This window comes from Lissotriton vulgaris, chromosome 1_1 (assembly GCF_964263255.1).
Source record: "Lissotriton vulgaris chromosome 1_1, aLisVul1.2, whole genome shotgun sequence".
Taxonomy (NCBI): Eukaryota; Metazoa; Chordata; class Amphibia; order Caudata; family Salamandridae; genus Lissotriton; species Lissotriton vulgaris.
In genome coordinates, this window is record NC_141685.1 from 888,984,080 (window position 1) to 888,997,686 (window position 13,607).

Below are 13,607 nucleotides of genomic sequence, written 5' to 3' on the forward strand. Positions count from 1 at the left end.
CGAGGGTTTGGCATGAATCATGTCGGATATAGCTGCAGGCAGCGCCCTGTCCCTCGGTGATGCTGTGAGTAGGGTCCGAATGTGGGGATTTCGGGGGAGGATTCCAAGGTTGCACCATAGACTAGAAGTGTGCGTTTTAAGAATGTGGCACATCTGCAGCGGAGGTGCTGCGATCCTGACTTACCCACTGTGGCCAGCGTGTCCAGGTCTTCCAGCCGGTACTGCGGTGGCTCCTCTGTAAGCGGCGGAGGCGGCTTCTGCAGAGAGGTAGGTGGGCACCAGCCTGCCTCCTCTCCGTGCTCTTTTCCTGTGCTGCTCGCCGCCCCAGCCTCCATTGGCGGGGATCCCCACTCACAGCCGCTGTCCTGGCCACGGAGTCCCCTGTCGGACGCCGCCCCGCAGGCCGGGACACAGCACTAGGAGCCCGGGGCTTCCGCGCCACATTTCCTCGGCTCACAGGGAAAGCACGTGGAAGAAGCACGGGCACACGGACATGGGGAGGGAGGGGCGGGAACGGACAGCGGGAGGGGGGGCAGGAACGGACAGCGGGAGGGGGGCGGGAATGGGCACAAGGACAGGGGGTGGGGGGGTGGGAAGGCAAGAAAAACAAAGCACTCACCTGTACTTCTTCCGGCGGCCGTGGTCGGCATGGAATGACGAAAACAAACGAATAAAAAAAAAACGAAACTCCGCCCACCGCCGCGATGACGATCGGAGAGGGAAGAAATCACGGGAACGCCCACGAATCTGGTCCGGCCATGACGGACAGATCTCTGTTCCAATGGCTAGCCTCCATTTATGGAGCTAGCCAATGGAACAGAGGGGCGGATTCCAACACACTCTTTTCTAACATTAGATTTCGCCTGCGCAGAAAAGCTGCGCAGAGCGCAGCCTTCGGCGAGGCGAAACCTAAAAAGGATTGTGCCAAATGGGGTTATTGCTCTTCACACCACTTACCTTTTGAAAATTATGAAAAATGTAATCTCTACCGCCCAGCAATGCTGTCATGGTGAGGACTTCAATCCGACTCCTGATCGCGTCCAGATTCTTGCTGTAGAGGACCTGCCTGCCTGGGGGCATACCTGGTGGTTGCGCAGGGGTGGCCTACAACCGCTGAGTGGGGATCGTGGGTGTCGCCGTGGGCACTCCCGTCCTAGTTGTCGGAACAAGCTTGTAAAGTCCAGTCCGAGTGCCACTGCTGACCTGGTGAGCGGGGGCTGGGGGCAGAGGTGAGGCCGCCGTCCCGGGCCGCGTGATGGTGGCTGCGCGGTCAGGAGTTGGGGGAGGAAGCTGGGTGTCCTCCGGCTTGTCCGCGCCTGGTGACCTGGTGACCTGGTGCAGTGCGGGGCGGGAACCGATCAGACTCTAGGGCCTCAGCTGGAAGCATGGTTGGTTGGCCTGGACTTTGTTCAGGGCACAGGAGTGTGGGCACTGGGGCCTTTGCATGGGCACGCCCTGTAGGGATCATAGCCCTACCTTGCCTCTGTGACATAGGGGCTTTTCTCTGGAGCCTGGGCAAATCTGGACTGTTTGCATTACCACCTGCTGCATTGGCTACTATCGCTGCCCGTCTTCAATGCATTGTTGAGGACTTGCCTGGTTGGTGACACTGGCCGCTGATGCGGTCCCTCTTTGCGCCCGCCCCCATCGACCTGTGTGCTGCTCGGTTGCTCTGCCTCTCTCCTGGGTGCTGTGGTTGCTGCTGGCGATTGGGGGACACTGACCTACGAGCTGTATAGCCACTGCACCGTGGATTGGGAGCTGCGCCTGGATGCCCATTAGGGGAGGCTGGGGAGCCTAACTCCAGAAGCGGCCAAGCACAGACTTGGTTCGGCTTGTGGGTACAGTTGCCCTGCCTGGTCTAGCCCTCCCTCCCCTCGCCGTGGACAACATGCCTGGCCCACGGCGCCCGTGACCATTGACACACGCAGTGGGAGATTGCAGCGCCAGGGACCCTGAGACGCCCTCTCGGGCCGTGAGGCTCTATAATGTTATGCCACCTGGCGTGTCCTCCAAGCAATGTACTACGGACAAATATGCTGGAGCTTAGGCTTCGGGCCATTCCTGGGCGGCCCGGAATCCCAGATGCCGGATAATGCGGTGCTGCTGGCAGCGCTCATGCAGTCGCAGGAAACATTGGAATCCAAGATAGGCGCGGTAGGTGCGGTGGGCGCTAACATCATGTTGCTTCAGCAAGATCTCCGAAATGCCGTGCAGCGTATCACAGAGACAGAATCCCATATTTCAGATGTGGAGGGCACAGTGGGCACGCTGACGAAGAAGGTGTCTACCCTTCTTACGTGAGGCCTGACAGCGCGGGTGGAAGATGCGGAGGGACGCCCCCACCGCAATAATCTTCACTTTATTTATTTACTCATGACTGACTTGCATCGTCGTCCAGCTCGCCCGCAGAATGAAGGATAAATCTAGCCAAAGTGCTGACTTTAGAGCTGGGTAACTACTTAATCACTTAATCTCCTGTGCCTACAAAAAAACATTTGCAATGCTATAGTTGGAACTATTGGCATTGTAAATGACAATGCCTTTTATTTATGTGTTCGTTTACAAAACTGAGAAATAAAAGGCAGTCATTTTCAATGCCAATAGCTAAAACTCTCGCAAATGAGAGACTTATTGCATTGCAAATGCTTGTTGTTAATGCCACTGTGTCCTCTGATGTGTATGATTCTGGAGTTGTCTCTGCCACCCAATTCGTCATTTCCGTGTTCATATGCCGCTGCCAGTCATGCAACAGGATTTAGATGGGGTCGGGAGTAGGTAGCTCTGAGTCCTTAGCTGGAATACAAACGGCCTGGTCGATAAGATTAAGTGGGGAGCTGTGCTGCACCAAGCTAAGCGTCACAGAGCGAGCATTCTCTTCCTGCAGGAGACTCACTTAGTGGGTACTAAGACACCTTGCCTGGGGGAGGTTTGGATTAGCACATACTTATCACGCTGGATTCACTAGAGGCAATACTTATACACTGCAGTGTCCCCTTTGTTCACAGTCGGACATGATCGAACCCTCATGGTAGATTTGTTGTGCTATATGGGATACTGAAAGGGGAACCCATTGGTCTAGGTAGTGTCTATGCCCCCCCTCTCTCGTGGTCCCTTGTTGAAAAATTGACGACACTCTGTGCTGCACTTCCTTCGTGGTTGACCCTGGTTGGGGAAGATTGAAACAATGTTATGTCTCGTGACAAGATAGGTGGTGTGCCACGGCTCGAATAGTAGGGACCCAGTACTCTAAACTACTATCCCTAGTTCAGGGCCTGGGATGGGTTGACTCGTGGAGCACCCTACACCCCACTACATGTACATACACATATTTCTCCAGAGCTCATGAGTCCTTTTCACGCCTAGACTATCTTTTCCTCTCAGGGGCACACACCTGTAGATTGATTGCGGCTGACACTCTCCCCAGAGTCTTATAGGTTCATTCCCCGGTGTTCCTTCTTTTGTCTCTGGATCCCAGGCACACCCAGTTTTGGTGGCGCCTGTCACATTCGCGTGACGATAAATATAGAGCTTATATCCATACGTCTATGCAGACTGTCAGTTATGGCAGCAGTAGTCAGGCCACTTTTAAAAAAGCCTTCTTTGGACCAGATGGAACTAAAAAAACGATCGTCCTATCTCCCTCTTGCCGGTTCCAGCAAAGATTTTAGAATTGTATTTGAATTCTCATCTGAGTGCCTACTTGAGGGGCCATCAAATTCTTGACAGTTCTCAACACTGGTTCAGAAGCAGTCATAGCACTGAAACTGCGCTCACTGCAGTGTTTGATAATATTCTTACACAGGTGGATGAAGGTCATACCACCTTACTAATTCTACTCGATCTCACCGCAGCTTTTGATACCGTATCCCCACTGAGACTTGTGGAACGGCTCAGGGAGATAGGTGTTGGGGGCTCGGCTTTAGGGCTTCTTGCCTCTTTCCTCAGTGAGTGGACCCAAGCAGTGAAATTGGGCAATTTCTACTCAGATCCTACTCCCCTTTTACGCGGTGTGCCTCAGGGCTCTTCCATGATCCCCACGTTGTTTAATATCTATGTTGCCCCGCTGGCAAAGGTGGTAAAATCTTTTGGCCTGGATGTTCTGTAATATGCAGATGACACGCAGATCATGGTGTCCATCACTCATAACATAAGTGACGTTGCTTGCAATTTAAAAAACTGTATGCAAGCAGTCTAGTCTTGGATGGTGCAAAACTATCTGAAACTGAATGGCCAGTAGACAGAGGTTCTTATTTTCGGGTACAAGGTGGACATCTGGTCCGGGGAGTGGTGGCCTGACTCTCTGGGCACTTGCCCTAGCCCCATCTCCCAGGGAAAAAATGTGGAAGTCCCGGTGGACAATTCTTTGTCCCTGAATTTGCAGATGAGGAGGATGGTGGCTACCTGTTTTGGGTTAATAAGGCTTATAAGGAAGATGTCGCAGTTTCTGTCACTCGCGGCATGCAAACAAGTGATTGACTTGCCTAAACACCATTCAGTCTCTGCCTCTCTTCTTTCTCTGCACTGGCTCCCAATGGACCGCAGGATCATGTTTCAAACCCTCTGGCTCACTCAAAATGCTTACTATGGTCTGGGTCCTGATGGCATTAAAGACCTTTTTCACCACTATGTCCCCACTAGGAATCTCAGGTCAGCAAGCAAGCATCTTCTTACTGTTCCTAGGTTTAAAAGGATGAGATGGGGCGGCAGATCCTTCTCAATTGCTCCAGCCAAATTGTGGAACTCTCTCCCTGACGAAATTTCCGGACACCGTTCACACACACTTTTCTGAAAGGTGTTAAAGACCTGGTTGTTCCCTTAGATATCTGTCCGAGTGTGCCTTTTCTGCCTGCATGTGGCTCTGCTGTTAGCGCCTTGACGCCCTTGGGCTAAGATAGCGGTTTATCAATTTTATATTCATTCATTCAACACAGGCACAGTGGACTCACCAGCTATTCTATCGGAGGCGATGAAGCCCACTCTCAGATGAGCAGATATTGCCTTTTGCACGGCGAACCGGCAAGAGCGCCGCAACAAATTAATACAAATTGAGGCCCAGTTGCTTGACCTGGAACGCGCAGGTATGGGCTCAGAGGGAAAGCGTTGCGCACAGACAACTGTTGAAAGTACAGCAGACGTACGCCAGACAGCTCCTAGACGAAACCGCGTTATATTGGCTCGCTACTCGTAGCCGGATATACCAGTGAGGGGACAAATCTAGTGCCTTGCTGTATCGTATGCATCAACAGACGCTGTGCCCTCAAACACTCCTGTGCATACGCAGCCCCGATTAAACCACTCTTACGGCTCCGTCCGCCATTGCTGACTGCTTTGCCTCATATTTTGCGGACTTGTACGCTCCCCAATGAAGCTCTGCCCGTGGCACTCGTTCAGAAATGTATAGATGTGTTTTCTCCTCAAGCCTTATCCGATGAGGTGCGGGACACGTTGGATGCTCCCTTGTCGATAGAAGAACTGCTGAATGCGCTGCTTGGTATGCGAGCGGGAGAGGCGCCGGGCCCGAATGGATTCCCATGCGAGTTTTGACAGAAATATCACCCGCAACTGTTAAAACTTTACCTAGCGGCTCTTGAGGCTTCGCGGAGAGTGGTGGTCTCCAGCCGGACTGGCGGCATGCCGAAATTGTTGTGTTCTTGAAGCCGGGTCACCCTCTGGAACAATATTAGTCATACCGCCCGATTTCTTTACTCAATGTGGAAGGCAAATTTTGCCCAAGGTGATTGCCAATCGCTCGGTCCCACACATTACAAATTTGGTCCACACTGACCAGGCAGGCTTTATGCCCGGACGTGCTACGCGGCATAATATCAGGCATGCACATAATGCTATAGCCACGGTCGACAGACTAGGGGGCCCGCCGCGCTCCTCCTGATGGACATGAATAAGGCCTTCGACTCCCTTAGCTGGACGTATCTCTTTGCCTTGCTAGGCCGTCTAAACATTGGCCACCGGCCACTGAATGTTATTCGCCTACTGTATACAGACATAACCGCTTTGGTCCGGGTGGCCGACTCGGCTTCCAGACCCGTTCCTATTGGGCGTGGAACGCGCCAGGGCTGTCCACTCTCCCCTTACCTTTATGTACTCTCCATGGAGCCATTGGCGGCCAGGATTCGAATAGACGTGCAGATGTGTGGTTTCGAATGGGCACCGGGAGTTTCTGATCGCATAGCGCTCTATGCGGACGACGTTTTGTTTTTTCTCATGAATCTCGACCGGGCTGGTCCACGCCTTCTTCGCATTATGCAAATCTTTGGCAAGACCTCCTGCCTATACATGAATCGGGGGAAATCATTTCTTTGGCCGCTGCGGGTGGAGATTGGCTAGGCAACTGGTTGCCGGAGATAGTGGTGGTCCCAGACTGCTTTAAGTACTTTGACGGTCTTTCTCTCAGCATCTCAGATGTTGGCATAGAACAAGAACCTTGCCCCCCTGTGGATACAGGGGAGTGACCAGATTCGCGGGTGGTCTCACATGCCCCTGTCTCTCTTTGGCAGGTCTGCCATTTTTAAAATGGTTTCCCTACCCAGTCTTCTTTATCAATTGCAGAATCACACCTATCCAATCAAGCAGACGTGGTTTCGCCAACTAAACGCTATTCTCGCTCGCTTTCTTTGGGGGGGTTGGTGCATCGCGAGTTGCGCTGAGGACCTGCTTCCAGTCTACTTACTCCGGTGGAGTGGCTACCGCGGATGTTCACCCGTACTACATAGCCTCACACCTCCTCCTCAATGACTCGTGGTATGGGGATCTCAGAGACCAGGCGTATGCTGTGGAGCGTTGGCTGCTAGGAGATATTGCCCTCCACATGGTTCTCTATTCGCCGGCGCTGCTTAAGAAGCTACTGCCTGCCACCATCACTATCTTCAGGATCTGGAAGTCTGCGCTCTGCCAGATGGGTTGGTGGGGGAGCTGCTACAGCTGGCACGATTGCCCGGCTTTTGGGGCTGGGAGCCGTTGGGATAGACACGGTGGGGGCTGTTCTTCGTGGTTGCACCCTCAAGTCCTATCTCGACCTACAAATGGAATATGATATGCCCTGCACGCAATTCTACCATTATCTACAATTCAGACATGATTTTACCTAATGTACAAGTTACTTACCTTCGGTAACAATGTATCTGGTAGAGACGATTCTAGCCGCAGATTCCTTAACGTAGAATTATCCCCAGGCGTGAGACTGGATCCGGAATTTTTTTCTTTTGCCATACCATCTCTGGGGGACGGCACCACGTGACTCTGCCCTGAGTCGTCCGCGTACATGACGTCAGTGAGGTCACACAAGTCCCACCCCAGCGCGCTGACATTAGTTTTCTTCGGAGAACTGTTCCGCGCTGCAATGTGGAGCCATCAGAAACAAAACTGTGAGAGCATGGGAACAGGGGGCGAAAAAAAGCAGTGAAAAAATGTCATGACAGATGACAGAGAGTCTGCAACCACTATTGATAACAGTGAAGGAGTCACAAGCCCGGACAGATGAGTAACAACAAGTCACCTCACTACAACATCATCAAGGAGTGTTGTACCCCCTTCAAAGGGCTAAAGGGGGCAGAGGCACAGCCAAGAGACCCCAACCCAGAGACCCGCAGAGGAGTCCGAAGCCTGAAGCAATGAAAAAAGCGATAAAATTACGAGTAGGCCCCACACTGAAATAACCAGGGTGTAGGGATGCAGAAGTACACATGCACCCACCGTCCAAGTACTAGAAAGAAAACACAGAAACAGAACAAAGCACCCTGGCAAGGGCGCACGTCCCGGGAGGAACCTGCGCCCTCCGCAGAGCAAAGACAAGGCCTCTGTGACAGACTGAGAGACTTACCGGTGGGCGAGCAACGCCCGTGAGGCCTTGGTGAAGGACGATGCCGCAACCAGAATCTGCGGCTTCTGGACCCTTCCGATGTAGGAGCCGGACGACGGACGAAACCAATCTGGACAAGCAGGCCGAAAGCAATTTCAACCGACACTGCCGCTGGACTTCGGCTTAAGATACTGACAAGCGTTGCAGTCTGTGGAATCATGATGCTCACCCAAACACCACATGCAAATAGGGTGAGGGTCCGTCGCCGACATCTGACACATATAAGAAGTACATGTCTTGAAACCCGAAGGCTCGCATACTGTTCTCAACGCAAGGCGTTAAAAGAAGGCCTGAAACAGGCCAAGGCACACAATCCGGATCCGCGTTGCACGCGGAAAAGAAGGAAACTGATGTCAGCGCACTGAGGTGGGACTTATGTGACCTCGCTGACGTCATGATCGCGGACGACGTCAGGGCTGAGTCACGTGGTGCCGTCCCCCAGCGTGCAGCCATGCTGTGGCAAAAGAAAAAATTTCAGGATCCAATCTCACGCCTGGGGATAATTCTATGTTAAGGAATCTGCGGCTAGTAATCTCTTATCAGATACATATCCCACTTAACGGAGATACTCGAATTTAACCCCGTTGAGGCTAAAGTATTTATGGGTGAATTGGGAGACAATAAGATAACCAAAATATACCGTACACTTATCAATAACACACCTACCACTGCACATAAAACCAGAGCGGCATGGCAGCAGGATCTGGGTCCCTTAGAGGAAGAAGACTGGGTGGAGGCCCTGGAGACTTCGCGCAGTGCGGTAATCGTGTCCCGCCTGCGTCTTATCTAGCTTAAGTATTTTCATAGAGCCTATTATACCAGGCACAGACTGTGGTGTGCTGGGCTAATTGCATCGCCTCATTGTTTACGGTGTGGGTCTATGGAGGGCACCTTCCTACATACCGTGTGGTCCTGCCCTACACTGTTGAGGTTCTGGAGGGGGTGTTTGCATGTCTATGGGAGGTTCTGGGGTGGGACGTTCCATCCTCCCTGAGGCTGGCCATGCTACATATTACAGAGGACCTGGGTGGCAACAGGTATAAGTGTCACCTATTATTTCTAGGCCTCACATTGGTGAAGAGAGACAATGCCCGAGCCTGGAAAGATGAATCCCGCCGTTGATCGAGGTATGGAAAAAGGGTTTGGACTTTTGTATGGGCCTGGAAATCCCGGTCTTTGAAGCAAGGGGATGCCCTCGGAAACTATACAAAATCTGGAAAAGGTGGGCTGACTATAGGGGGGTTATATCTGGAGCCAGCTCCTTCCCCGTCTGATATTGCGGAACCATTGTTATGAATCCAGCAGACTGGAATATGCGTAGTACACATGCTGGATGTGGCAACAGGTGGCAAAGACTCTCAATATATATGAGACATCTCTACTTGTCAAACAGAGGCAATGTGGCGCAGTTATCTGTTTTTCTGTTATTATCTATTTTTGCAACTTATTACCGATATCATGTATTTTGTCGAAAATGTTGATATCCATATTTGTCATCTTCTATGCGTACGTTGGGTGCCCTGTGAGGCATTCTTCTTGTCTTGGCTGTCAACAATAAAATGATGTAGTAAAAAAAGAATTTACATAAAACAATTAGTTAGCCTGACACGCTGTCATGGATCAAACTCTCATTTTTAGATTTTACGGAGTTTTATATAGCGCAAACTTGACCCGAAGGTATCGGGTGTCAGAGCGCTTTACATAACACCAGTTGCGTTACAAGAGGACACATTCATTTTTGTTAGGCCCAGGAGATTAAGTGATTTGCCCAGAATCACAGGCTGTTCAGTGTCATTGCCAAGACACGAACCCAGTTCCCCAGACTGGAGGTCGACCACCCGAGCCGTTAGGCCTACTCCTCTCCCATATTGAATTATGCTGGACACTGCGACATTGGGTTTAGACAAGCTGTCATGGAACAAACCCTCATTTTTTAATTTTAAGGAGTTTTATATAGCAGTTAGGCCAATTCCTCTCCCCTATTGAACTATGCTGGACACTGCGACATTGGGGTTAGAGTGCTCCACTTTATTTAACAACTATGCAGATGGACATCAAACTCATATTTCACAGGGATCAGAAATCATCTACATTAGTGGGTTCTCTGGACTGTCAACAATACCTGGCGTTGTGCACCTTCACTTTTACAAGAGAACAATTACCAGCGCAGACTTTGGGTGGAGTGTGCTACATAAATGCCATGTGCTGAATACAATGTAGAACATGTACTTGGGTCTAGGTAGAGAGTAGCAGATTATCTGTCCTTAATGCAAAATGGCACTTAACAATAAATATGATGTAAAAGGCAAGCTAAATTTCGTATTGGGTGTCTCTGGAGCGGAAATAACTTAGACTTCAAGATACATGATGTACGCTACCTCTGTGTAGCAGTTAAGATGCAGGTGAGATCGTTTAATGAAATACACAATACCACCTATCACATGCAGGTCTACTGTAGAAAATTAAAAGCCTTTACATTGCAATAATCGGTTTAAAGTCTATAAATTAAGTGGCCTGATGGAGCTGTATCAGGTTCAAAAGTTTAAATTGCTTTAAAGCTTTTTGAATTAAAAACCATTTTAACATCATCACAGAATAACTAGTTATATAAAAAAGAATATAAAACTAAAATCGCATAATTGTGCTAAAGCACAACTAAAAAAATCTAATCAGGTTTCCTCAAATCATTCAAAGTTTAAAGATCGGTTTACAACAATCTGAGAGGAAAACAAACTCTTCTAACTGAACCCTACCTGCTTCCAGGTGGTACCTCCATCCCAAAGCTAGAACTATTAACAAGCCACCTTCCAGCAAGTCTCGATTTAATATTTCAAATAATAAATTTACAGGAAAAGGAGCAACTAAAAGTGCCAACTGTATCAGGTTAGCGACCTTGAGTGGAACGCATAGCGAGGAGCCGTGTGTGATGTCACGAGGGCTAGAATGCACTAAAGGTTCTGATGTTGACTACGGGGGCAGAGTGAGGCAGACAACGTCATACCAGCAAAAGGCTTTGCTGTGATGCACTATTCTGACTATGCCTGTTTTTAATACTTTCTGGATTCAAGCCTGCCCCTGAGTCCCAAACAAACCTCTCCCACTGCGTGTCGTACCTCTCTCTAAAGGTAGATTTTAGATCTAGAACATCCCAAGATAGTCCCATTTATCTCTCAAGTATACCTTCCCGAAATATCAGCATGTGGCATGTCACCCCTTCGATCCCAGGATAAAGGCGACTGGTCCTGGGACCATTAATAGCCCTGTGATTCGGACCTCACTCCTGGACTCTTCTCGCACGTCAGCCTCCAATCTATGACAGGAGAAAGACCCTCACATCGGGAACCCATGGCTACACCTGTGCCAGACTCCCAGCCCATTCCCACTCCCGATCTTAGAATACTTCCTCACGTCCCAACGTGTAGACCTCACCTTCGGATAACAGGCTGAACGTCCCCGTCTGTGCCCTACACCATGGATCCCAGGGTGTCCTCCGCCCTAACGACGAGTTCAACCCCAGATCCGAGCGTGCAAAACGCCACTCCCAATTATGGATCTCAGGATTAACCCACCCAACCATGGACATATTCCAGCAAGGCGCCCCCTGCGGATCCCAAGCTGAATAACCCTGTTCAGTCCCCATCTCGTGTCTGCTGAAGCCGCCTTGATTCAGTCTTTCATTTAAGGGGTAGAGCGCGGTAGTGGCAGTGCGTGTTGGGGTCGGGGACCTTACCATCTTGGGGAGCTGTCAGATACACAGAGCGGTGCCCCCTTCTCTCTTCTGTTCCTGGCAGCCTCTAGCTAGTTCTCCCGCCGCTGCCAAGCCACTGCGTAGTCCCTAGCAACCAGAAGCCGCGCTGCCTTCTGCGCACGCGCTTCTTGGACGGAAACGGTCACGCACCGAATCCCGAGGCGCAATTTCGCAAACTCAGTGGCCATCTTTTGATGGAGGCATCATGGAGCAGAAAGGTAATGTGTGCCGCGGTTTGGGAGAAATATTGAATAACATTGAGGCCGGCGAACCTACAAATTAACCGGGAGAGTCGAGTAAAGGTTCTCGTTCGGGTCTTAGAGCCTGTGCACGAGCCTAACCCTGAAAATATGTCCTATGTAAATCATACAACAATTACCATGAACAGTATGGTAAAATACTCTCAAAAAGTGAACTGAACACGTGGATTTTTTAACGTTAATAAGGCACATTATAGCACTGCACTTAGAAGTACTTATTGTCAGTACTTGTTTTGTACAACTGGTAGTCTAAACTCGCATATTTGAAAGTGTTTTCATACGCAATAACGAAAAAAAGGTTTCTGATTCCGAGTTTGAATCCATGGTGGAGGTACGTTGGCGTTCGGGAACCTCTGCACCAGTGATCCAACTGCCGTATTACAAGTACAGCGGTCAGAGAGTTTTGGGACTGCTGCAACCGCCAGGGATCCGTGTTCTCTGGCAGGGGCACGACATTATAGGGCAGCAATATGGTTGGTGGTGCCACTGCGGCCTTACCATGCATATTCGGAGTTTCCCTACTGCCAGCCTTTTCATGGCAGTGCACCCACCATGAAAAGGCTGCCAGTAGAGAAACCTGTTGCCCCTGTACCAGGGCTTTAAGTGCGATGAAAAGGGGGGGGGGGGGGGGGTCTCTCAAAGGGGCGTGGCCAATGTAATTAGGGGCGTGGCTTAACACATAAGCCTATAAATCTGTGGTTAGCATAGTGTGCTGCCCGACTTGTATTTTGCTGTTTCTGTCATTGCATCTAGATATAAGATACAAGTAACAAAATACCTACAACAAGTTAGGACTATCATCTTTGTCAGTGGTTGTTAGTTGCATAAGACAAGCAGCAACTAGGCTTGCATAGAAAGTGAAAAAGCTTCCACTTAGAGCCCTGCTGACACCACAACAATGTTGCTATTCCTGACCTTCAAAAAGATAAGTGGCAATTTGCAGTATGCGCTGTTTAATAGGGCTCCCTCACTCGTACCAGCGCTCGAAGTCGTGTGTTTAAAAAAGCAGACACGAGAGATGTAAAAAGCAAGGATTTCCCTTCCCTTTAGGTCGTGCCGTAACTTCTCCACTAGTGAGAAGTGAGCAGTGTGAGCAGCGCACATCGTGCCTGCTGTCACTGAAGTCTGAAAAACAACAGACCGCCTGTACCAGGTCTCAAAACAGAGCCCGATAGAGACCCGTTTCGAGGCCCCTTTTAAAAAACTGCCGGTCCTCAGACCCCTTGAGACCCAGCCCACTTAAAGCCCTGCCCTGTACACTGGGCAATGGGGGGAGGGATAGATGGTGTGCGCCCCTGTGTGCATGCAAACCCAATTTCTGCACATTATGAACTAAACAGTCCATGCCATGCATAAATTTGCTTTTGCTTTCCCATCGTAGTATCTTTTTCAAAGGAACTGCTGTGAGAATGCCAAAGGACCCCCCGCCAGATCAGGAGAAAACTCCAAAACTGGCGGTCGGCCAGTGGTCGACTGGTGGGGCGGTAGCGCGCCACCCGCAGCACCAAACTCGTAATCAGCCCCAAAGCATTTACTTAAGATCACACAATTTAAGCGGGGAAGCTGCCATTTAATCAAGTTGTCTTGTTTTACGTTTTGCATATCAGCCAAGAAATGGGTCACTATTTGTCTTTCCTTATATGAAGGCTTTAGTTTTACCGCTTAGTTCATTTACTGCAGTTTTTAAATACAGAGCAAACTCAACCCAAAAGTATTGGAG

The 13,607-nt window shown here is 50.1% G+C and overlaps 1 protein-coding gene across 2 annotated transcripts in view; it reads right to left on the minus strand.

The window, feature by feature from the left end:
• IFT56 (intraflagellar transport 56) overlaps positions 1 to 11,741 on the minus strand; it is a 331,504-nt gene extending 319,763 nt beyond the window's left edge. Inside the window, exon 1 of one of the 2 annotated variants that reach the window (XM_086958844.1) lies at positions 11,610 to 11,741. In XM_086958844.1, the coding sequence (XP_086814970.1) occupies positions 11,610 to 11,612 (3 nt within the window). In that variant the 5' untranslated portion in view covers positions 11,613 to 11,741. Of the gene's footprint in view, positions 1 to 11,308; positions 11,434 to 11,609 lie in introns of those variants that run through there. The other variant, XM_086958852.1, reaches the window with a different exon arrangement.
• Positions 11,742 to 13,607: the final 1,866 nt, after the last annotated feature.